The 26,720-nt window shown below is 35.7% G+C and overlaps 1 protein-coding gene across 1 annotated transcript in view; it reads right to left on the minus strand.

Moving 5' to 3' along the window:
- Positions 1-26,720, minus strand: part of RHBDL2 (rhomboid like 2) — a 42,432-nt gene that overhangs the window by 4,328 nt on the left and 11,384 nt on the right. Inside the window, exons 3-5 of the mRNA XM_007492828.3 lie at positions 23,485-23,597; positions 11,280-11,380; positions 6,439-6,499 (exon numbers count right to left, since the gene is read on the minus strand). Of these exons, the coding sequence (XP_007492890.1) occupies positions 6,439-6,499; positions 11,280-11,380; positions 23,485-23,597 (275 nt within the window). The remainder of the gene's footprint in view (positions 1-6,438; positions 6,500-11,279; positions 11,381-23,484; positions 23,598-26,720) is intronic.

A 26,720-nucleotide genomic window follows, 5' to 3' on the forward strand; every position in this document is an offset into this window, starting at 1 on the left:
TAAAGATAAAATTAAAAAAAAAAAAACCCTTACCTTCTGTCTTAGAATCAACACTAAGTATGAGTTCCAGGGCAGAAGAGTACTATGGTTCTACAATTGGGGTTAAGTGACTTGCCCAGGGTCACAGCTAGAAAATGTCTGAAGCCAAATTTGAACCCAGGACCCTCCTGTCTCCAAGTTTAGTTCTCTATTCACTGAGCCATCTCACTGCCCCCCATTAAATTACTTTTAAAATATTCTCCACAGTTATGTTATGTTGTGAGGTAGGAGACAGAGAAATAGAGAAAGGAGGAGGAAAGTACAGGCAGAACCTAGGCACTTCCATACTTCAAAAATAAAAGATACAGCCAATTTTGGCCAAAAACCATTAAAAAGTAAAATTCTCAAGGAAACTGAATTCAAATATTTTCTGCATTTCTTAATTATTCTTGGTTTATTATAATAACCTGAGTTTCTGCAATGTTGGTACTTCCTTCCCCATCTCCAAGGGATCCAGCTTGTTCAGAAATACTCAGCCCAAGTGTAACAAGGAATGGACAAGGTTGGATAGAGCCCCATGGTGGACTTTGGAATGGGTTTTGTTTGTTTGTTTATCTTCAAAGAAAAATAGTTCCATATATTAATCTAAAGGGACATGTTTTTTGCCAAAAGCGATGCCAAGATCCAGAGCAGCTGGGTACCACAGTGAACAGATTACCAGGCCTAATGTCAGGAAGATTCATCTTCTTAAGTTCAAATCTGGCCTCTGTCTCTGACTAGCTGTGTTGACCCTGGGCAAGTCACTTTAACCCAATTTGCCTCTGTTTCCTCATATGTAAAATGAGCTGGAGAAGGAAATGGCAAACCATTCTAGTACTATGTTTGCCAAGAAAACCCCAAACGGGGTCACAAAAAGTCAGATTGGACTAAAATGAAACTGATCAACAAACAAAACAAAATCTGAACATCCATTGACAAAAAGATAGTCACTTTTTTCTGTCATCTGTTCTTTGACTCCTGAGTCTTTAGAACACAGATGGCTAGAAGGTTTCTTGCTAAAACTTGAGAATTGGTTCTTTGACAAAGCCTGCCACTTAATAATAATAATAACAATAACAATAATAGCTAATGTTTATTGAGTGTTTATTATGTACCAGACACTATGCTAAATGAGTTACAAATATCTCATTTGATCCTCACAACCTTGGGAGGCAGGTTTAATTATTAAGTCCTTTTTACAGAAATGAGGAAACTGAAGCACATTCATCTAGGGTCACACAGCTAAGAAGTATCTGAGACTAGATTTGAGCACAGAGAAAAGAGCAAGGACTAACTTCTAGAAGCTGCCTGACAAAAATTCTGCCTTAAAAAATTTTTTTGCATAAGAAATCATATGAAAGTGCCAAAAATTTACAATTTATCCAGATGAGGAATTTTATCTCCCAAGGAAAAATTGTTTTTAAAATATTAATGTTTTAATAAACATTGATTTTGTTAAATGTTTTTAAAATATTAATTTCCATTCAAAGGAATATGTAGCTCTTAATTTCATCACCAACCAAAATCTTTCTCTCCTCTGCAACAGTTGTCCTTGTTCCCTTAGTAATTCTCAACATTAGAAATAATTAAACCCTTGACACCAATTAACAAAATCATTTTTCCCTCAACATAGAAGATGGCATTCACAGAGAAATATCACCAAAGCCATCACATAGTAATCCTTTGCCCTCTTTGAACAGTTTTTGTTGTGATTCATTTTTCAGTTTGTTGACCCTTTTTAAGTTTTCTTGGCAAAGATACTGGAATGATTTTCTAGTTCATTTCATAGATGAAGAAAATGAGGCAAATAGAGTTAAGTGACTTACCCAGCGTCCCACAGCTAGGAAGTGTCTGAGGTCAGATTTGAAATGAATCTGAGTTTTCCTGATTTGAAACCCAGTATTCTATCCACTGTGCCTACCTTCCCCTAATCCAATCCTATACTACCATAAAAGCAGGAGATTTTTTAGCAGAAGGGAATTTAAACATGTGTCTGGCCCCTTTCATTCAACAAATGAGTAAACAAAAACCCAGGGTGATTGTCTCTGCTCAACATCCTGTCTTTCAACTTTCAACTCTTAGCCCACTTCCCTCATGAAGACTTTCCTGACTACTTCATACTGCACCAAAAACTCTTATTCTCTAAATTTCCACAGCAATTGTTGTCTTTTCATCTTACTAACATTTATGTGTGTTGGTCTCAACACCACAACTAGATGGTGAGCTGTAGGGGCTGAAAAATTCGATCATTTTGTCTAAAGCCAGAGACTTTGGCTAAAGCCAGGGGAGACTTTCTCAAAGTTACACAGAATGTAAAAGTAAGCAAATCTGGGATTTGAACCTGGAACTTCTATTTCCATGTTGGTTACTCTTTTTTTTCTGTCATAATAGACAATCCATAAGAACTTCCTACTGCTTCAGAAAATCAAAAAGAAATTGCATATCAATCCTCATTTGTCACTATTAAAAAAAGTCTGAGTACCTACTGTATACATAGAAAACTAGGGATTCTGGCTTTTAGGGGAAATTTTTGAAGAGAGGAAGGGACAGATAACAGTGCAATTCAGGCTGGGTCCAGGAGTTCTAGTCCAAGCTTTATGGTTCAGTTTTCTCCACTGTAAAAGATTGGATTAACCCTAAAGTCTAGACTGAAATTTCTGCAAAATTCTATTATCTATAAATGTTGGGTGACTTATAAAAGGAATTTAATTCTCTCCCTACTAATTAAAATGTGACTTAATTAAGAAGGAAGGAAAGCAGGACCAAAGCTAACGAACTTGAGGGGAAAAGTCCTTATTCACCTGTTTTGTTCTTTTGGCTCTGCTTTTAAACACTAAGGGTTTATGGGTAGGATTTGCCCCTTAATTTCATTTATTTGATTCTTGTTTAATAACATTTTATTTTTTCCAATTACATGCAAAAATAATTTTTAACATTAATTTTTTAAAATTTTGAGTCCTTAATTATCTCCCTCCTTCCTTTGACTCCTCTCTGGTAAGTAATTCAACATAGGTTATATATGTGTATTTGATTCTTTCTATTGACAGCAATGTCTACGATAAAAAAATATGTCTGTAAAAATGTGATTCACCTAATAAAAATTTGTGGGCTACTTTTTCTAAGAGCAAAGAGCACATCTGTGGTAAAAGTCAAGAATTTGTTTAATGTACTTTGAGGGACAAGTTCATAGGAAGTTAAAAAGTGGGGAAGATGAATTTTCATATTTAAAATTGCTCCATAGTTATCACATGTAATTGGTAAAAATAAATAAGCTAAAATAAAATTGCTCTATAGAAAGATCTGGAATAGTCTCAGTTGGAGCTAGAAAGGATTCTTAATGGTGAAATGGGTCAACTCCTCTCTCATTTTAGAGATAAAGAAAGATGTTCGGAGGAAGATGGTGACTTTCCTTACCTAGACAGGCCATGCAGGTAAGAAGGAGCAGAGCTGGAATTTAGACCCTCATGCTCTGATCCCAAACCCAGAACTGACTGGCTTATCCTGCCCTGATCTAAATAGGACTATATACCTACCTAACTATACTCAGTTGCATCCACACACCATTGGTTCAAGGTGTGATGGAAAAGTTGTGTAAGGTCACAAAGAGCTTAGACTCTGACCAATCTGTAGAAACAACTGTTACAAAGCAACAACTATTCTCTTGTGTGGCTGCTTAAAGAAAAGTTGAAAAATATCTTGGGAAAAAAATATTTCTTTCTGATTTTTTAAAAATTCTGTATAGAGTCTAGCCCTTACCACTCTTCTGCCTTAGAACCAATACACAGTGTTGATTCTAAGACAGAAGGTAAGGGTTTAAAAAAATAAAATTCTGCACAATTACAGTCAGTTTATTATTTAAGCTAAGCCCATATTGGGAGAGGGAAACTACAGATAAATGAAATCCACTCCTATACCATCCAAAGATATATGTTTAAGTCCTGAGTTTTGATGGATCTCCCTAACAAGAAGCAAAATGTATTTCTTTGTAATGCACTCCTCTCTTCTAATTTTGGAAAGAAATATCATATAATAGTAATGCGCATTTCTGGGGGATTTTAAGATTTACAGGACATTTCTCCACAAGAACCCTGTTGGGGTAGGTGGTAGAAATATCATTATATCTACCTTTTACAAAAGAAGAAAGTGAAGCCCAGAGCAAGAAAAAAACAACTTGCCCAAGGTTGTCAGAAATGAGGAGCAGTATTCAAAACCTGGTCTCCTGGCACCAAGTGCTGCACACTTTCCCCTAGAGCTTAATCTCTCAAATTATCTCCCAAGAGATTTTGCAGCCCTGTAGCTACCTCTTATAGAACCAATGGCAGATTCTTTAACCCTGTAATTCCTTTAACACCTTCACCACCCTTCTCCAATCCAAATCCTATCTGGGTTTTGTTTTGTTTTTTAAAGGCAAATTGGGTTAAGTGACTTGCCCAGGATTACCTAGCTTGTAAGTAGCTGAGGTTGGATTTGAATTCAGATCTTCCTGACTCCAAACCTATACCAAGGAGCTGCCCCTCCAAATCCTATCCTTCTAGGGCAGTGATTCTCATTTAATGATTCACAAGAGTCCAACTATGTCACTCTAAATTCTTCAGTGGTGCCTTCAGCAGTCAATATTATAAGTAATATATTAAATTACCGTGGGGAGTCACAAAATATTTTGTTGTGGTTGAAAGGGATTCAAAGAACAGAAAACACAGGGAAGCATCAGGGGTCTATTCTCACTATACTTTCAGCACAATCTAATCCTGGAGCCATTTTTTTCATTGTTTTCCAGTGATAAAGGATGAAAGACTACAATATGGAAACTGCCATTAGGCTGTCTGATTTAGGATTATGGTATTTATTTCATAGAGAACTTTCCCATCCATTCTCTCTGTGCTGAGGCCAGCATGATCCATGAAAGGCAACTAGAAAGAGGACTGGATTCCAATCAGATGATATGGGTTCAAATCCCAGCTCTGCCATTCATTTAGCCCCTATACCACATCACCTCTTTGGAAGGGGGTGTTGGACTAGCTGATCTCCAAGGTCCCTCCCACCTCTAAAATCACCCCATGATGTCGTTGGGACTCTTCAAAAATGGATGAACACCACCATGAATCTCTGCCAAAAATCTGTATTCTGAACATAAACTAGGTCTGTTTGTCCCTGAGCTTTTTTTTTTTTTAAACCCCTACCTTCCGTCTTGGAGTCAATACTGTGTATTGGCTCCAAGGCAGAAGAGTGGTAAGGGCTAGGCAATGGGGGTCAAGTGACTTGCCCAGGGTCACACAGCTAGGAAGTGGCTGAGGCCAGATTTGAACCTAGGACCCCCCGTCTCTGGACCTAGCTCTCAATCCACTGAGCTACCCAGCTGCCCCCTATCCCTGAGCTTTTAATCATACCATTCCTTTTGCCTGAAGTGTTCTTCCCATTCTGTTCAATTCCATCCCATTCTTGCAATTCCAAATCAAATTCTACCTTCTTGACTTACCCAATAGTAACAACCTTCCCTCTTCAGACCAAGCACTGGGTCTGAATTTCTTTTATGCATTTACAATAATAATAATTGGTATTTATTTTTAAACCCTTACCTTCTATCTTAGAATCAATATTGTGTATTGATTCCAAGGCAGAAGAGTGGTAAGGGCTAAGCAATGAGGGTTAAGTGACTTGTCCAGGGTCACACAGTTGGAAGTATGTGAGGCCAGATTTGAACCTAGGGCCTCCATTCTCTAGGCCTAGTTCTCAATCCACTGAACCACTCAGCTGCACCCTGAGGCTATTTTAGAACCCAGATCTTCCTAACTCCAGGTTTAGCAGTCTCTCTATTGTAGCACCTAGTAACTAGGTAAGGAAGGGTCTTTTATTCCAACCTAAGATACAGGAGACAATGATATGTATGATGTGATATGGTAAGGTGAGAAAAGTGCCAAATTGTATTTTTAGGGATTTATTTTTTCCAGAGGATCAAAAGCTTCCTCTAATGGACTATCTCTTTTAATGGTGAAAATTAAAGGTTTAAAGAAATATCTATTATTCATAGTAAAATAATACCAGGAAAACAAATCAAATTTTTCTCTTACTTAACATGCCCATCATTTGTGCTTTGCTATTTGGAATAGGTAGCCAAAACACAATAATAGAATCCCATATCAGCATACTTCAGACACTCCATTTTTTTTTTAAACCCTTACCTTCCGTCTTTGGCAGAAGAGTGGTAAGGGCTAGGCAATGGGGATCAAGTGACTTGCCCGGGGTCACACAGCTAGGAAGTGTCTGAGGCCAGATTTGAACCTAGGACCTCCCATCTGTAGGCCTGGCTCTCAATCCACTGAGCCACCCAGCTGCCCCCTCAATTTTTTTTAATAGGTGGTTTAGTACAAATGAACATTTAAAACTAAAAATATAAAATAGCCACAAAGATAAAATACTTACCAATGAATAAGATGAGCACTAGTCTGAAAAGTCCAAATAAAGGAACCATGTTTTTAAAATTCTTGCCAAGAGAAAAGGACAAAAGTATAAGCTACTAAATATAATCAGAATATATCTAGTTTAATTGCCCCCTCATAATTGACATAAAACATGGCTTTTACATATTAATTATTATTTAACTTTAATATTGCTTATGTTTCTCTAGAATTTTATGGAAATAAAGTACTTTACATTCATTATTTCCATTTAGTCCAACTAAATGTGTATACATATATTATTATTCATCCTACATGGATATTCACACTGGAGAGGGAAGGATGAGAAGTTTAAGAAAAATAGGGATTGATTTGCCCAAAGTAACAATAGGAGGTAGTATAGTATACTGCTCTTGAACACAGGCCCAGGGCTTCTGACTTGATAATATGCAAAAGAAAACATTGTTTAAGTTACTGAAAGAGTATAAAGTAAGACAAAGTTCAGCTTCCACCCTTGGGTATTTAATCAAATTCTTTCTTTCAAGTTAACCAGAACCCTGTTCCCAGGGAAGATGCAGCAAGAAAAGCAGCTGCTCAGACACTTCCCAGATGTGTGACCCTGGGCAAGTCACTTAACCCCCTTTGCCTAGCCCTTACCACTCTTCTGCCTTGGAACCAATACACAGTATTGATTCCAAGATGGAAGGAAAGAGTTGTTTTTTTTTTTTAAGCCAAAAATGTCCTTTTGATGGGAAAAGGAAGTGAAAGTAATAAAAAAAAGAAAATAGCTTAAAAAACAAAATTACCCTAATGGAAAAAGAGGTATAAAAATCAAATGAAGTTCTACCACAAATTGGAGACCAGAATTAACCTGCTGGAAACCATGAAAAGCAGGATAAACCAATCTGAAATGGAAAATCAAAAATATCATAGCTGAAAATCAGTTTTTAACGATGGCAAGTAGGAGTTAATGATCTCACAAGACAGCAAGAATTAATAAAGCAAAATCAAAAGACTGAAAAAATAGAAGGAAACATGAAATATCTCATTGAAAAAAACAACTGACCTGGAAAACAGATCCAGGAGAGACAATTTGAGAATTATTGGTCTACCAGAAATCCTGGAACAACATAAAAGCCTTAACATTATATTACAAGAAATTAACAAAGAAAACTGCCCTGATATTCTTGAACAAGAGGGGGAAATAGACATTGAAAGAATCCATAGATCACCCCCTACATTAAATCCCCAAAAGACAACCCCCCCCAGAATTTTATAGCCTAATAGGATTGCAAGGATTTCTTGAAAAAAAGCAGAAATGATAAATGTAACTTTTTTAGCTCATGATGCAATAAAATTATAATTAGTAAAGGTACATGGAGAGGCAAATCAAAAATTAATTGGAAATTAAATAATCTGATTCTCCAAAACTGGTTGGTTAAAGAAAAAATCATAGAAACAATGATTTCATTGAAAAGAACAAACAATGAGGAAACAACACAAAATTTTAGGGATACTGCAAAAGGCAATACTTAGGGAAATGTATATTCCTGAGTGCCATATTAGCAAAAAAGAGAAAGAAGAGATTAACAAATTGGGTATGCAACTAAAGGAATGAGGAAAAAACCCCAAGAAGGGGACAGCTGGGTAGCTCAGTGAATTGAGAGCCAGACCTAGAGACAGGAGGTCCTAGGTTCAAATCTGGCCTCAGACACTTCCCAGCTGTGTGACCCTTGGTAAGTCACTTTAACCCCCCATTGCCTAGCCTTTACCACTCTTCTGCCTTGGAACCAACATTGGTTCCAAGTTCCATAATATTGGTTCCAAGACAGAAGTTATGGGTTTAAAAAAAAAACCTAGATAAAGACCAAATTGGAAATCCTAAAAATCAAAGGAGAAATTAATAAAATTGAAAGTAAAAGAACTATGGAACTAATAAGTAAGACTGGGAGCTGGTATTTTGAAAAAACAAATAAAATAGATAAAGTATTGGTTAATCTAATTAAGAAGAAGAAAGGAGAGAGGCAAATTAACAGTATCATGAATGAAAAAAAGTAATCTTACCTTCTAATGAAGAAGAAATTGAGGTAATTATTAAGAACTATTTGGCCCAATTATATGGCAATAAATATTGTAATCTATGTGAAATGGATGACTATTTACAAAAATATAAATTACCTAGATTAACAAAAGAGGAAATAGAATGCTTAAATAATCCCATATCAGAAAAAGAATTTGAACATCAAAAACTCCCTAAGAAAAAATTCACCAGGGCCAGATGGATTCACAAGTGAATTCTATCAAACATTTAAAGATCAATTAATTCCAATACTCTACAAACTGACAAAATGGGCAAAGAAGGAGTCTTAACAAATTCTTTTTGATACAAATATGGTACTGATTCCCAAGCCAGGAAGATCAAAAACAGAAATAGAAAACTAAAGACCAATATCCTTAATGAACATAAATACATAAATATTAAATAAAATACTAGCTAAAAGGCTACAGCAAGTTATCACAAGGATTATTCACTATGAACAGATGGGATTTATACCAGGAATACAAGGATGGTTTAATATTAGGAAAACTATCTGCAGAATCAAACATATCAACTACAAAACTAATAAAAATCACATGATTATCTCAATAGATGCAGAAAAAGCCTTTGACAAAATACAACCCATTCCTATTGAAAACACCAGAAGATATAGGAATAAAAGGGCCTTTTCTCAAAATAATAAATAGTATTCATTTAAAACCATCAGCAAGTATGGGGATAAGTTAGATGCCTTCAGAGTAAGAGCAGGAGTTAAGCAAGGATGCCCATTATCACCACTACTATTTAATATTGTACTAGAAATGCTAGCAGTAGCAATCAGAGAAGAAAAAGGAATTGAAGGGATCAAAGTAGGCAATGAGGGATCTAAACTATCACACTTTGTGGATGATATGATGGTATACTTAGAGAATCCAAGAAAATCAACTAAAAAAACTAGTGAATATAATTAAAAACTTTCACAAAGTTGCAAGGTACAAAATAAATCCACAAAAATCATGAGCATTTCTATATATTTCCAACAAAATTCAGCAGCAAGAGTTAGAAAGAGAAACTCCATTTAAAATCACTCTCAGAAATATAAAATATTTGGGAATCTATCTGCCAAGCCAAACTCAGGAATTACATGAACACAACTATAAAACAATTTTCACATAAATAAAACTAGATCTAAACTGGAAAAATATTAATTATTCATGAGTAGGATGAGCTAATATAATAAAAATGACAATCCTACCTAAATTAACTTACTTATTCAGTGCTATACCTATCAAACTACCAAAATACATTTTTATAGAAGTGGAAAAAATTATTACAAAGTTCATCTGGAAGAACAAAAGATCAAGAATACCAAGGGAAATAATGAAAAAAAAATGTGAAGGATGGAGACCTAACTTTACCAGATCTCAAAATATACTATAAAGCAGGGATCTCCAAAACTATATGGTACTGGCTAAGGGACAGAAGGGTAGGGGATCAGTGGAATAGACATACATACATCTGCTAGATTGGCCAACATGACAATAAAGGAAAATAATAAATGTTGGAAAGGATGTGGCAAAATAGAGACACTTGTGCATTGCTGGTGGAGTTGTGAATTAATCCAGCCATTCTGGAAGGCAATTTGGAATTATACCCAAATGGCTTTTAAAGACTGTCTGCCCTTTGATCTAGCCATACCACTGCTAGGTTTGTACCCCAAAAGAGATAATAGGGAAAAATATGTGTATAAAAATATTCATAGCCTTATTCTTTGTGGTGGCAACACATTGGAAAATGAGGGGGTGTCCCTCAGTTGGGGAATGGTTGAACAAATTGTGGTATGTGATGATGATGGGAATACTATTGTGCTTTAAGAATTGATGATCTAGAGGATTTTTATATGAACTGGGGGAACCTCTGAACAGAACCAGAACATTGTACACAGAAAGTAAAACATTGTGGGAAAATCCAATATAATGGACTTTGGTCCTAGTAGCAATGCAACAAGCCAGGACACTCCTGAAGTGAAAGAATGCTATTCACATTGAGAGAAAGAACTATGGGAGTAGAAATGCAAAAGCAAAACATATGACATCACTTATCACTTATTACATGTATATATGGGTATGTGATTTGGAACTTGGGCCTTAAAAATTTCACTCTATCACAAAAATGAATAATATGGAAATAGGTATCAAGTGACAACCTTTGTACAACCCAGTGGAATTGCTTGTCAGCTGGGGGGGAGGGGGGACAGGGGAGGGAAGAGAGGAGTTAAAGAAAATAAATCATGTAAAATTGGAAAAATATTTTAAAATAAATAAAGTAAAAAGAAAAGGAAATGTCCTTTCGTTCTAATAGATTTCCATATTTGGAAGGTACTTGATAATAATTCCGTTTTCCCCTTGGATGGCATTTTGTGTTTTTAAAACCTTTTCCATCTTAGAATCTAAGACTAAACTAAGCATAGGTTCCAAGGCAGAAGAGCATTAAGGCATAGACGATTAGGGTTGAACAACTTTCCCAGGGTCATATGGCTAGCAAGTATCTGAGTCTAGATTTGAACCCAAGACCTTCCCATCTCCAGTCCTGGCTCTCTAATCACTGAACCATCTCTCTGCCCTAACTGATTATATTTTAAAAACATGACTAGTTGCTTTCTATTCAGGATTTGGCCCTGTTTAGAAACCACCCTTTGCCACTTGTATAACACTCCAGCTAAATCTGTATGTTCAATGAATTATGATGATAATGGGACAAATCCCAATAAACAGGCAAACAAAAAAATCTACCAGTGGGTATTCTCTATTCCCAAAGAAGGTTCTTACCACTAAAACATTCATAAAATAACCTCCTGTGAGAGCATAGACTCCTCCTGAAGCCCCCACTAGAGCTTGGAAAGGGTCCCAGACTGAGCTTCCAAGAGATCCTACAGAAATGAAAGAAAGGCAAAGAATGAGACATCAGAAGTGAAAGCACCAAACAAAGCCTATTCTATTCTACTGTCATCCTTATGAGTCTCTCTACCTCCCTGCTTTCCCTTTTCTGGCTTCCTGCTTACCCTGCTACCAAATGAATCTACCTCAGGCATAATAACCCTGACACCTTGTCACTAATTTCCTTGCCCAAAAGTTTTCAAAGGTTTTTCCATCTTAGAAAGTTCCATGGTTAAACCAAGTTCTATTCCTAATCTCCCTCTCCCTCCAGTCCTACCTCATTGGCCTTGCTTTCTACATTCCAGTCATTCTGTAGGGTTCCCCCCTACCTAATTTTAAAATTTTATTTTATTTAAAATTATATAGTTAAATAAAAATATTACCTTCTGTCTTATAATCCATATGAAGGGTTCATTCCAAGGTGGAAGAGCCATAAGGGCTAGACAAGTGGGATTAAGTGATTTGCTCAAGATCACCAAATAAGAAGTGGTAGAGGTCAGATTTGAACCCAGATTCTTAACTTCCTATTGAACACTTTGCCCAATTCCATGCATTGGTTCCCATTGTTCTCTACACATAGAATGCCCATCTGCCCATTTCTACCCAACTCAAAAGTCACTTCCTTGATTATACTCATTCATAGTACCAAGTTGAAATGACATTTTTCTATCCACAGATATATTATAGCTCAGTTTTTATCATATATTTGTAGAATGGGGAATTGGGTGATAGGTTCACACCTGGTTGTATGACCCTGAGAGCAAGTCACATAACCCTGATTGTCTGACCCTTGCCATTCTTCCATCTTAGAATTGATACGTGAACAGAATGTTGTTAAGAGTTTTTCTTAATTTCTCCCCTTTTCTATTTAAGAGGCAAGGGAGCAAAAATATCTCTGAGTAAGAGCCCCCTTGCTGTGAAAATTATCAGTTGGTGACAGTTAGAAGGGTGTGCCTTTACAGCTGACAGTTGGAAAGAGGCTTTTTGTCTCTGGTCCCCTGGGAAAAGGAGTGTGTGACTTGCTCTTTCTGGGACTGTTGGAGTCAGAGAAATGAATTTAAGGCCTTAATGGCCTTATTGATTATTGATAATCTTGGGTAGATAGGTAGATAGATAGTGGGTAAATTATTAGATAGTCAGAATAGAAAAGTTAGGCCAGAGCCTAACTCTAGAAGAAGACACTGCCCTTGAAGGCAAATAGATTTAGGATTTTTTAGAAATTTTCATTTAGGATTGGGATTTTAGGTTAGGTTATGAGTTATTATAAGATTTATCTCACCTTCCTCCTTTTTATTTCCTATCTGTACTTTCCTAATAACAAACTAAGCATTTTGCGTTTAATAAATTGCTCCCCCAACTTTTGTTCAAACTCCTACCCCAAAAATTTAACCCTTTACAGCCTGGAAGACCAGCTAGGAGTTTGATTAACATATTGATCTTTTGTTCTTTCCAATATTAGGAAAAGGATAGATGTATAACCATGTTGCTTGATATGGAATGGGTAGTGAAGGAGGTAGTGCCAAGTTACCTCAAACAACTCCCAATACCTGGGACCTTCACTGAGATATTAAATATTACAATGTTGGATTAGTACCACTTATGGGAATATTTGTGCTGTCTGCATTGTTTCAAGGGTACCATCTGTATCAAGTATTTAGTTTAATTCTTACTAAGAAAAGGAGACAACTGAAAGAGAGATTAATGGAGACTAGAGTTGTATATCTTGAAGATTGCATCTTTAAATTGACTAAAACTATTGCCCACCAAACTGAAACTATCTCTAAAGTTGAAGATAATATCTCTCATTTGACTGAAACTATCTCTCACTTGACTCAAACTAAATCTCTTACTGTTTCTAATTCTCCCACAAAGGCTGCTAAAAATAAACCCCCCCAAAAAGGAGATATAAACCCTAGCCTACTATTCCTTTTAAAAGAAGTACCAACTTTCAAACCAAAGAAGAGAGAATTCATAACGATTAGGCACCACAAACTGTTTACCCCTCGGAATATGGAGGGATTTAAGTGCAGCATTCCTTCTTTTGAGAAGGATCCAATAGATGTGATAAAAAAAAAAAAGCTAGAGAAGATATGCAGGCAATATGATACAACCTGGATTGATTTTTAATATCTTCTAGATGAGTTACTAACTAAAAGGGAAAAAGATAAAGTTATCAAGCTTACCAGTGAGGAGTGGGGTATAGCTCACTGGCTTAAGAATGACCCTCATTGGGACATTAACAATGAAAAGGACTATGAAAGGTTGTCATGCTAGCAAGGCAGTTCTGAATGCAGTAAGAGCATGTTCAGATAGATCTGGTACCTGGACAAAATTTGAAAAGCTAAAGCAAGAAATAGAAGAAAATACTTCTCAGTTCATGGACAAACTTATAGAACTAGGAGGAAGATGCATAGATATTGACTGGACAAGAGAAAGGGACATTAAACAATTAAGAAGGTAGTTTGTAAAAAAATTGTTGCAAAGTAGTCAAGGAGTATTTTAAAACTGATTGCCCTAACTGGATGAATATGGACCTTGAGGAATTAAGGAGAATGGTAGTTTATGTTTATAATAGGCATGAAATGAAAGATGCCGATGATAGTGATTTAGTGGACACATTAAGAAAGGAGATAAAAGCACTGATGGTGAAAATTGAAAGGCTTGAAAAAAAAAAAGATGCAAATTTTGGGTTAGCTATGGCTCTAGTGTGAGAATATACAACCCAAAGAGAGTATATAAACTGGAGACCAATGTGTTACTTGTGGGAGAAAGGGGGACACCTGATGGTAAATTACAGATGCTGGATCAAATATTCAGCAATTTTAGAAATAATGGTGGGAACTATAGGAATAACTATTCTAGGAAAAACAACTACTCTAGAAATAATAATAATAGAAAAAATTTCCAAAATAACAATTTTGGAAATTATGGGGATAATAGAAACAGTAACTAAACTAAGGCAAATGACTTGTCACAATATATCCGTAATGGGGCATATATCCATGCAATCGCCAAAATGTAAATCCTCCTCAACAAGAAGAATCTCAGAGGGGTGCACATGGTCCTTTATGAAGGTTTGCCAGGGGATAAAGGACTCTAGAATGTTAAATTTAATTGTGATTGGACTTAATATTAAAATTTGTGGTTTAAATTGGTAGTTGCCAGGTATTTAATTTCTAAATCCCAAAATGAATTACTAAAGTAAAATGTAATTTATGGTAGTTTATTTTATAATAGAGGTTAGATATTAAGGAAGTGAGAAAAGGGTAAAGAGGGAGAGAAAGCTCTGGCTTCCTCAGAGCCAGATAGACATTCTAAGGGCCTAATCAGGGAAAAAAGTCTCAAGGAAATGGGCCTTTCTCTGAGGTTTGTACCTTCAAGAAAGGCAGGGTTCACCAACGCTGACTGTCTAAAAGAAAAGCCATCTGATGTCTCCTGCACAAGCTCCTGCAGGGATCCAGTTCCACAGCCAAGTCTGAGTGTCCATCTTCCAGTCTCTCCTCCGAGTGAGAGTTCTTTGATCTAACTTGAATCGAATTTTCAAATATCCCTTCTTCTGGCCTCTGATCCTCTTTTTAAAGATATTTTTCCTTTATGTCACCTCCCCTAAATTTCACATCTACCAATCACAGCAGATGCTCCTCTCCAGAACTACCCACTCTTTAGTTCACACCTTCTTTGGTTAGATTATACTTTTTTTGGTTACTTAACACCTTTTTTTGGTTAGTTCAACCTTTTGTAGTTAGTTAACACCTTTTTTGTAGTTAAAATGGGTAGATCTACTTCAAATACTGAGTTATCACCTTTTGGGGATTAAAATCTAAAAATAGATTGTGGATTACAATTCAATCTTCCCAATAAAGGAAGAGCTAAGTACCTTCATAGTTACAATCAGGAGATAGCTAAATCCAATCTTCCCAAGAATCAAATAGTAAAATATTTGATTTTCCAGACACAGTTATACTTCACCAGTTATCCCAGTCCATTCTCCTCTAGATAACCCTAAACCTACATGTGACACTAAAGGTAGGTAATACGTTATATGATTGTCTTCCAAATATTGGGGCATCAAGATCTGTGCTTATGACTACACCTGATCCTAATTGTAATTCTATTGGCTCTATTAGTGTTGTCAGAGTATCCTGAACACCTTTGGAAGTCCAAAAGCTTTCACCACAAATGGTGTCTATGGAACCTTTATCTGTGGAACATTCATTCCTGCTAATGCCTAATTCCCCTATGAATTTATTAGGGAAGAAATCTGTTGTGTAAATTAAGAGCCATGATAATATGTACTCAGGATGGTGATATTACATTAGAACTACCTGAAGAATCTCTAAAATTGTTCATAGTAGATAATCAGGAGGTGGATAAAACTCCAGCCTTTAAAATACCAACAGATATACTCAAATCTCTCTGGGCTACATCTTCTACTGATGTAGGCCTCCTTAAATTAGCAGTTCCAATTCAAATTAAAATGAGAGGTGGTCCACCTCTATCTATACATCAATATCCATTATCAAAAAAAGCAATTGAAGGAATTAGCCCAGTGATAAATTCCTTAATCAGAAAATAATAATTCCCTGCAAATCAGAATACAATACACCTATTTTGACTATTAAAAAAATGAAATTAGACAAAAATGAAAAACCTATGTATCATTTTGTCCAAGATTTAAGGGCTATTAATAATCACATTGTCAAAAGACATCCTGTTGTTCCCAGTCCATCAACTATTATTTCCTCTATTCCTAGTACCACAAAATATTTCACAGTAATATATTTGTGCTAATCCTTTTTTTCAGTACCCATCCATGAAGATTCTAGAAACATATTTGCATTTACATGGAAAGGAGCTCAACATATGTGGTGTTGTCTTTATATAGAAAGTCCTACTTTGTTTACCCAAATTTTGACACAAGATTTGATGAAAATACTGAGTTTAAGGAGAGCCTTTAATGCCTTTTGTGTATTCTTTTCTCTTGGCCCCCCAAATTCGATGCATGCCAAGCAGGTAGTAAACATCTCTTGTTGGAGTTATATAAAAGAAGACAAAAAATCTCAAAACAAAGATTCAGTGGTGTGTGTCTCCCCAAAAGGGAGAAAGGTATTTTAGGATTGGTTTTATCTGAAGGTTCTTGTTTCATTTCTCCTAAATGCATTAAAAATATACAAAAATTAAGTGCACCATCCACTAAAAGACAATTGAGAGCAATTTTGGGAACAATGGGTTTTTGCAGGCAATGGATTCCTTGCTATGGAGAAATCACAAAACCTCTTATAGCATTAGCAAAGGATGCAGTTACTGAACCACTTAAGTGGGCTGCAAAACACCTAGCAGAGCTTACTAAATTAAAGCAGGCAATCTGCTCTAGGCATCCCAGATTATAAGAAACCATTCACTCTGCATGTACATGAATGAAGAGGAGTAGCCTCAGGTGTGTTAACACAAGCTTTAGGATCTGTCCAATGTCCTATTGCATATTATTCAGTTCAATTAGACCCAATAGCTACTGGCGCATCCCCATGCCTCAGAGGTGTTGTTGCAACAGCTCTACTAGTAACAAAGTCTGCATATTTAGTGTTGGGATACCCACTAACAATAATGTGCCCACATGAAATGGAAGCATTACTGCTAAGACATAGAACACAGGCATTCTCAGACCAAAGGCTTACAAGATATGAAATAACTTTACCAGGCAATGAAAAAAATTACTTTAAAATGCTGCACAACACTTAACCCTGATACATTGCCTCCAGATTTACCAATCTCAGGAGAACCATTACATAGTTGTGAATCATTAGTGTCTATGGCAGAAAAGCCTCATGAAAATCTCCTAGACACTCCATCAGCAAATGCAGATCCAATTTTGTTTACAGATGGTTCTTCCTTTATGAGAAATGATATGTGTTACACTGGAGCAGCTGTAGTCACAGAGTTTGCAACCCTGTGGTCAGCTTCGCTTCCATCAAATCTAAGTGCACAAATTACATTGATGATTGCAAGAGACAAAAAAGCAACAATCTATACAGATTCAAAGTATGCCTTTGGGATATGTCACACTATGGGTACTCTGGCTACAAAGAGGTTTTTTAACATCAGCAGGAGAAACCATTGTGAATGCCAAAATTATCACTGAACCTCTTGCAGCTTTACAACTACCTGAATCTCTGCCCACACAGGTGGTGGAACTGATCCTATTTTGAAAGGAAACCACAGGGCAGATGTTGCTGCAAAACTCACTGCTATGGAAGGCCCTGAATTGATTTTAAATTTGACAATTATAAATGAAGCAGATTTGTCCCTTTGCATATAATGAGAAAGAGGTTAAGAAATGGAAACAAAAATTTAAGGCTAAATAAGTTAATGGTATATGGGTGGCATCCAAAAATATTTTATCAACAAATCTGCCAATCAATTCATAAAAATGGTCATTTTTGGAACACAAGTTATTGTAGATTTGATAAAGAAAGTATGGATAGCCCCTGGCATAACAAACATTGCCTCAAAAGTATGTGGAGCTTTTGCAACTTGCCAAGCATATAACCAGCAAAGTTTTTGAGGAAAAGCATTTGGGGGATATATCCATTATGCCTACACATCATTTGAACATCTACAAATTGACTTTATAGCAATGACAAAATCTGGACATTACAAATTTTGTTTAATCATAGTAGACCAGCTAACCAGATGGCTGGAGGCATTACCAACAGCACAGGCAATGGCAGCATGTGTAGCCAAAATATTGTTAAAAGAAATTATACCTAGATTTGGTTTACCAGCAAGAATTCAGACAGGTGAACACATTTTACAGATTTGATTTTATCACAAATATATTCTTGCCTTGGTATAACACCAAAATTTCATGTGCCATACCACCCACAGAGCTCAGGACAAGTAGAGAGAAAGAATAGGGAATTAAAGACAATAACAGGAAAATTATGTACTGAAACTCTTTTGAAATAGCCTGATGCTCTACCGTTAGCATTGTTCTACTTATAAAGTAGTCCAAGGGGAGATCTACACATCTCACCATTTGCGACGTTGTTTGGTCATCCACCTATGCATGCAAAACCTTTTAATCTGGTATATGTGTCATTGTTAGGAGGAGATGCAACTATTACGACATATATAAGAGATCTAAAAACCAAAATAAAAAAACTACATGAATCAGGAGTTGTAATGCAAGCTGGACCTATAGATTTTTCTCTTCATGATTTAAATCCTTGAGATACAATTTATGTAAAAAACTTTCAGCAAACAGGAGCAATGCAACCAGCCTGAGAAGTAATTTTGACAACCCCTACAGCAATCAAGATAGGAGAGAGGACATCGTGGATCCATTGTTCACATGTGAAAAGAGTACCTACCTTTGAAGAAGATTAACTACATGCATCAAGAAGAAGACTACAAAGACAATTACAAAGACATTATTTTCAAAGACATTGAACTTTTGAACTTATACTTTTCTATTCAATAAAAAGGTTTGATATTCTTTTACATCAAGGTTTAATTTTAAAATAGAAGAGTAAGATTTAATAAGTAAGTGTATAATTTATGTTATGGTGTTTTATCATGTTATATATTATTTATTATATATATTATGTTACAGGATTTAGTAGTTTTAAGTAGAAATAATTATTATTAATATACTTTTATATTATAGAAAAAGTTATAGATATAATATACTTTTATAGAAAAAGTTAAAATAACTCATTGATATGTAAATGGTAAAGTGTTATAAGTGTTGATCAACATCCACCTCAGGGGGATATTAGATGTTTATTAATATGTATATGAAGTTCTTATTTATTTTTAGAAGTATATAATATGTATATAAGATTGTTTAATTTTCTTATATAATTTTTTATGTATAGTAACCATAAATCCATTATTTGGATTAATATCTATAGGTTCTTATTTCTGTAAAGTATAATAATAATAGGTTTTATTTATGTAGAGTATAGTATGAATTTTTTGATTCTGTAACTAGAAATATTTGGATTTGTATATTATTTGAGACTTGAATGTTGCAAGAATTCTTTGCTTTCTTTCCTTTTCTCATTATTTCTCTCTGTTTATAATATAGAGTATAGGATATAGTTTTAGTTGAAAGATCCATTGGGGAAACTGGTCTCTCAACAGGTCTCAGGGAAGGGAGATATATTAAAGGAGTTTTTCTTAATTTCTTCCCTTTTCTATTTAAGAGGCAAGAGAGCAAAAAGATTTCTGAGTAAGAGCCCCCTTGCTGTGCAAACTGTCAGTTGGTGACAGTTAGAAGGGTGTGGCTAAGTCAGTTACAGCTGGCAATTGGAAAGGGGCTTTTTGTCTCTGGGTCCCCTGAGAAGGGAAGTGTGTGACTCACTCTTTCTGGGACTGTTGGAGTCAGAGAAATGGATTTAAGGCCTTAATGACCTTATTGATTGTTGATAATCTTGGGTAGATAGGTGGATAGATAGTGGGTAAAGCATTAGATAGTCAAAGTAGAAAAGTTAGGCTGGAGCCTGGCCCTGGCAGAAGACACTGCCCTTAAAGGAAGATAGAGTTAGGGTTTTTTAGAAAATTTCATTTAGGATTGGGATTTTAGGTTAGGTTATAAATTACTATAAGATTTATCTCACCTTCCTCCTTTCTATTTCCTATCTGCACTTTCCTAATAATAAACTAAGCATTTTGTGTTTAAGAAACTGCTCTTCTGACTTTTGTTCAAACTCCTACCCCAAAAATTTAACCTGTTACAATGTAAAAGTTATTAAAAAAAAGAATAACAAATATAGAATCAAGGATCATCTAGAAAACAAACTCAAAGAGATTATATGACTTACCTAAAGCTACAGATAATAAATGGCAGCATCAGCATTTGAACCTACATCCTAGATGTCAAATCCTCTATGTTCATTATTGTGATTCTTGAGAATATGTGTCATATCCCCACTACCCTGACTACAGACCATATGAAGGCAAGGACCCAGTCTTATTTTTCTATGTCCCCTAACACAATGCTGGGCACACCATACTTAATAAATGTTTAATAAATGAATTTAACTAAAAACCAAACTCCTGTAAGACAGAATAGAAATTCAAGATGTTCTGGCTAAACAGCAACAAAGGACTCCAGATTTATTTTTTTCCCAATCTTTGATATTAAATAGAAGCACTACATAAAAGAAAGTTCTAACCTCTCAAGGCAGGGCTCTTCAAGCTAACCAACCACCATGGTATATGCTGAATATATTTTTATCTACATACTCTATTCTCTTTCTTGACCTCTGCTTTCTTCCCATGTCATTTCTTGCTGAGCTTCTGTAACTTACCCTTTAATCATTAACATCAAATTCAAATTGATCTGCTTGTCAAAAAAGAAAAAGAAAAAGGGAGCCCATTCATACAATCCAGCCTTATTTAATCATGCCCGTGTCTATAGTGCTTTACAAAGAGCTTTCCTAACAACAGTTATCGGTCTCATTTGACAAAAGAGGAAACCAAGACTGGCAGGTTGACTAAGAATTAGAACCTCCTGACTCTAGCATTCTTATTAGAACCCCCTAAAGCTGATGCCTTCCAGCGTTCTCCCAGTAGTCACTGGTGGAAGATGACCTCAAATCTTCTCAATTTCCCAGTCTCATTTTCATGGTCACACCTTTACACATAACAGTCTCTCTCTTCTCCCCTGGTGAAGTCCAAGCATCAATCCTGCCTCCTCCTATTTCTCTCCACCTTGAATTATCCCTCTCCCAAGCTGTTATGGGAGTTATTCAACACTACCACACAATGAAGCCCTTTTGAGATTTTTCTAATGATTCCAGATACATTCATCTTATTTCTTGGAGGGCAAAACCATATCTTGTCATTTCTGTATCCCCTAAAATATCTAGCACAATGTTAGGTGCAGAGCAATTGCTTAATAAATGTCATATTTGGGTCAGATAAGTAGCTAATTTGGATAAAGAGGCAGCCCTAGAAACAAGGTCCTGGACTCAAATCAGACACTTCCCTAGCTATGTGACTCTAGACAAGCAATTTAACCTCAATTTCTTAGCCCTTACTGCTCTTCTGTCTTGGAACCAATACATAGAATTGATACTAATTAGGCATACTAGGAAGGTATGGGTTTAAAAAAATAAATACATGTCATACTAATCCAAATATAGGCCACAACCCCAAAAGATCTCTTTGAAAGGACAAGAAAATAACTAACTATAAATGAACAAAGAAAATTATCATGTTAAAATATATTTTATTTGCTTACAAAAGGATATTTTATCTCTTTTCATTTTTTTAGTTTTATTTTTTAGACCAGAACTAAGTGGAAAGTTTGATATCCAAACACAAAGATCAAGAGAAACATAAAAAGGTAAATAAGAAAGAGAGGGAAGGGGGGGGGTGTTTTTTTATTCAAACTTTCTTCTTTGAGGGCTACAATAAGATCAAATTATATATATATATATATATATATATATATATATATGTATATATATATATATATAGGGAAAATGTTATTTGTAACTCTCAAAAATTATATTGACTATTATAGTAATTAGAAGAATCATTCACAGGAAGAGATTGGAGTAATAAGTGCTATAAGATGATATGCAAAAAAAAGAAAAGGGGGGAATTGAAGATGGCACCAAGAGATACTTGAAGAAATAAAATAAATAGAATAATCTTTATCACACAAAGATACACATGAGAAGAATACTCTTATAAGAAGGAGAGGAAGAGAATGCTAATAGGTAATACTTAAACCTTACTCTTGGTGAAATAAATTCTGAGAGGGAAGAGCATCTAGATCCATTGAATTCTATCTTATCCTACAGGGAAAGTAAGAAGGGAAAACTAAGGGAGGGGAGAGGGAGGGAGTACAAAAATGGAGGGAAAGAGATGGGGGAGGGAACTTAACCGATCCTAAAAAAATAAGAAGGGAACAAAAAGGGAGGGGCCAAAAAGGGAAGCATATTAAGGGAAGGGATTAGGGGGATTGATTAAAAGCAAACCACTGGTTTAAAAGGATATAGCAAAAGAAGAAAGGAGAGAACCAGGAGAGGATATCAAAATGCTGGGGAATACACAAGTGACAATCATAACTTTGAACGTGAATGGGATGAACTCACCCATAAAATGAAAACAAATAGGAGTGGATTAGAATCCAAAATCCTACCATATGTTGTCTACAAGAAACACACCTGAGGTAGGTAGAAACTTACAAGGTTAGAATTAAAGGTTGGAGCAAAACTTATTGGGCCTCAACTGATAGAAGGCAGGAGTTGCAATCATGATATCTGACAAAGCCAAAGTAAAAATAGATCTGATTAAAAGGGATAGGGAAGGTAAATACATCCTGATAAAAGGGAGTATAGACAATGAGGAAATATCAGTAATCAACATGTATGTGCCAAATGGTATAGCATCCAATTTTCTAAAGGAGAAACTAGTGGAATTGAAGGAGTAAAACTATACTAGTGGGAGACCTGAACCTACCACTATCAAATTTAGATAAAATAAAATAAAAAAATACATAGGAAAGAGGTAAAAGATATGAATGAAATCTTAGGAAATTAGAGTTAATAGATATATAGAGAAAAATAAATACACCTTTTCAGCAGCACATGGTACATTCACAAAGATTGACTATGTACTAGGACATAAAAACATGGCAAATAAATGCAGAAAAGCAGAAATAATAAATTCAACCTTTTCAGATCATAATGTAATAAAAATAATGATCAGTAAGGATACATGGTCAAAAATTAATTGGAAATTAAATAATATGATTCTCCAAAATCAGTTAGAGAACAAATCATAGAAACAATTAATTTCATTGAAGAAAATGACAATGATGAGACATCCTTTAAAGTTTCATTTTTTTATCCATTTACTCTCTGACTTCATAAATTGAATTAATATTCTTTGGGAATATAATTATAGGCTGAACTTGGGAGAGCTTTATACAAGTTAGATATGAAGGAAAAATCAGCCCATTCATGGAACCAGTGTAGCATTGGTTAATTAGTTATTTAACTGTTTCTACCCTGGATGGAGCAATTAATCAACCAATCATACCATTCATTGAGTATGCAACTGTCCTCAGAATACTAACCTGCAATCACTCCTGACAGGTACACCAGCCCCACTCGACGGCCCTTGTGAACCGTTTCCAAGGGAAGTCCCAAAATAAGCTGCATAAGTACATTTCCACTAATATGTTGAACCCTGCAGATGAAAATGATATTCTCATCATTAGTGTATGAATGTGTAATGTCTGTAATGTCATTAGCAAACCACTCAGCAGTTCTTTTTTTTTTTTAGCCATTACCTTCTGAGAGTCAATACTGTATATTGGTTCCAAGACTGAAGAACAGTGAAGGTTAGGCAATGGGGGTTAAGTGACTTGCCCAGGGACACTGAGCTCAGAAGTGTTGTGAGATTTAAAATGGTTGAGGTCTTAAACTATAGTGATTAAAATAGTGGAAGATATAAATTGTGATAGATATAAGAGAGGGTGAGTAAATTTGACTGCAGAAATATGTTTCACTACAGTGTCTTGGGTTTTAAAATCAAATATAAGGTGGTCGCCAGAGAAATATTCCCAATTATTCAAATACCCAAGTCAATTGGGTTTTATAGAGATTTTAATTAACAATACAATGAGTAATCAAAGAAAGAGAGAGAGTAAGAAAGGAATAAGTATGAAGGGCCTCAAGCCAATATGGCCTAGACCTGAGTCTTAAAAGAGAAATCAGTCAGTTTTTTAACACTCACCACAAGTTCTGACTAAACAAGGATACTAGTGACACCAGGCCAGCGTCCTTCCTCAAAGAGTCTTCCAGCCAGAGATTGTTTCAAAGGGCCTCTCTCAAGAGCCTCCAGAGCTCCTACCGCAGAGGGACAGAGCCCCTCAGAGGAGCTCCTCAAGGAGCTCTCCTTCAGAATGAGATTTCCGCCAAGAGCACTTCTCCTCAAAGAGATCTATCTCCAAGGAAAGAACCCTCAAGCATCAGTCCTCAAGGAAATGAGTCTCTCAGAATGAGATCCTCCAGAATGAGAATCAGAAATCGAGATTCCTGAATGAGATCCAAGCTCTTATTTTTAAGGGCAAAATTTCCTCTGTCACCTCCCCTAAGTCCTTACATCTACCAATCACTGTAGATGTTTCTAAAGGACCGCCCATTTTGAATTCACAGTGGAGTAGTTTTAATCTCTTTAGTAAGTCAGAAAAAAATGCTGCTGTGTCGACAAATTTCATTAAGAAAAAACCTCTGAATAAGTTATCACCCTTTTAGGTTTAAGTAGTTTACAAGTTGCCCCACCTTTATAGGTACTTAGTATCCCATTGTATCAATTCTAAAACAGTCATGACTCAAAGAACTTCCTGTCCCTTCCATAAGCATGGATCAAAGTACTTTCATTGTTTAGCAAACAGTTTTCTGTCCTAAAGCAGTCTTAAGTAGGGTGGAGCAGGGACACTCCCATAGCTAGGAGCCCCCACACTCAAGTAGAGTTCTCACCATCTGCTAGGGAATTTTTTTAAGTAGAAGATTCCCCAATGGGGGAAACCCCTAACATTCATAAGTCTGAGAAATTTTGAGGTTTACAATGTCTGAGTTCAGATTTGAACCCAGGACCTCCCCATCTCCATTCCTGACTTTCAACCCATTGAGCCATCCCTCAGCAGCTTTCTTAGAGGGGTTACATAGATGTTTGGGATGTTGGTCTGGACTTTATAAATAATGCTTAATCTAAAGGCCACCATTAATGTTATTGCTGAGATTTGATGATATCTTTTTATTGTGTTGTGTTGTGTGGTGCTTAGGAATCTGTAGGAAAAAAAATTCTAGCAAAAAGAGGCCTCAGAGGTTTTCCAGTCAAACCTGTATCTAACTAGCTACTCTTCCACAAAAAATTCAAACCCAAGCTAGTCATCCAGCCTAGCACCTATAGAAAGACTCCATTGAAGAAAGATCACCATCATTGCTGTCAACATCATCCCTAACATGCATATGGGCCATTATGATTTTCAAAGAATTTCACCTAAATTATCTCATTGGGCAAGTCCCTTAACCTCTTTAAGACTCCATTTACAATAATACTATTTGTAGTATCTACAGCACAGATGTGTTATGAAGCTTCACTTCTGCAGACAATGTACATTACACATCTCAACTATCCACATCACAGTTGTGAGATATCATGGATCCACATAAGAAATTAAATGGGAATTCTTGGGAGTTTAATGGCAACCACAGAGGACACACTAAAAGGCAGTAGACAATGCAGAAAAAGTTTGGAAACTTAGAAATGGTTAAAATGTATGTATATTATTGTACAATAGCAATGCATTTTATCTTTTAATATAAAAAATATACACAATTTCTTTTATAAAAGCTGTAAGTTAAAGTTTGTGAAATGAAAATAAAGGGAAACCTATATGTAGCAAAAGTTTAAAACTTTCTGTAAATGTCAGTTCTTATCTTCTCCTGAGATAACCCACTCCACTTTTGGACAGCTCTCACTGTGAAGCTAAAGAACCAACTTTTGAATCATCCAAAAAATTGCTTTCTTATCCATGGGGTATCCTTAATGATTTTGAAGGATGTAGGGCTTGTATAGAGTCAATTTATTCAACAAGTTTTGTACATCCATCCCTGCAGTCTTGCTGACTCACTAAATGTTGTGGGGAAGGACTATTGGTCACTGATTTGTCTTTTTAGAGCTAGAAGCACAGTCAGTACTATATTTATTTTAACTCTTACTTTCTGTCTTAGAATCTATTCTGAGTATTCATTCCAAGGCATAAGAGTAGTAAGGGCTGGGCAATGAGGCTTAAGTGACTTGCCCAGTTTCACACAACTAGGAAGTGTCTGAAACCAAATTTAAACCCAGATCTTCCTTACTCCAGCCTGGCCCTCTATCCACTGAGCCACCCAGCTGCCCCAATAATTTTATTTTTTTACTAATTATATATAATAAATTTCTGCATAAGTTTTCCAAATCATATAATTGAAACTTATCTCCTTCTACCCTCCCCTTCCCTTCACCCTCTCAGTGCTGGCAATCCATTCAATCTGGGTTATATATTTCTTATCATGGAAAATATATTTCTATATTGTTCATTTTTGTTGTGAATAAATCATATAAAACCAAAACCCTAAAACATAAACCCAAATAAAAAACAAAAATCATATTCTTTCATCTGCATTCTGACTCCAATAGTTCTTTCTTGTCCTGGATCATTGTATTGCTGAGAGTAGCTAAGTCTACCATATTTGATCATTCCACAATATTGTTGTTACCATGTATAATGTTCTCCTGGTTCTGCTTATTTCACTGTGCATC

Source organism: Monodelphis domestica, chromosome 4, assembly GCF_027887165.1.
Source record: "Monodelphis domestica isolate mMonDom1 chromosome 4, mMonDom1.pri, whole genome shotgun sequence".
In the NCBI taxonomy this organism is placed as follows: domain Eukaryota; kingdom Metazoa; phylum Chordata; class Mammalia; order Didelphimorphia; family Didelphidae; genus Monodelphis; species Monodelphis domestica.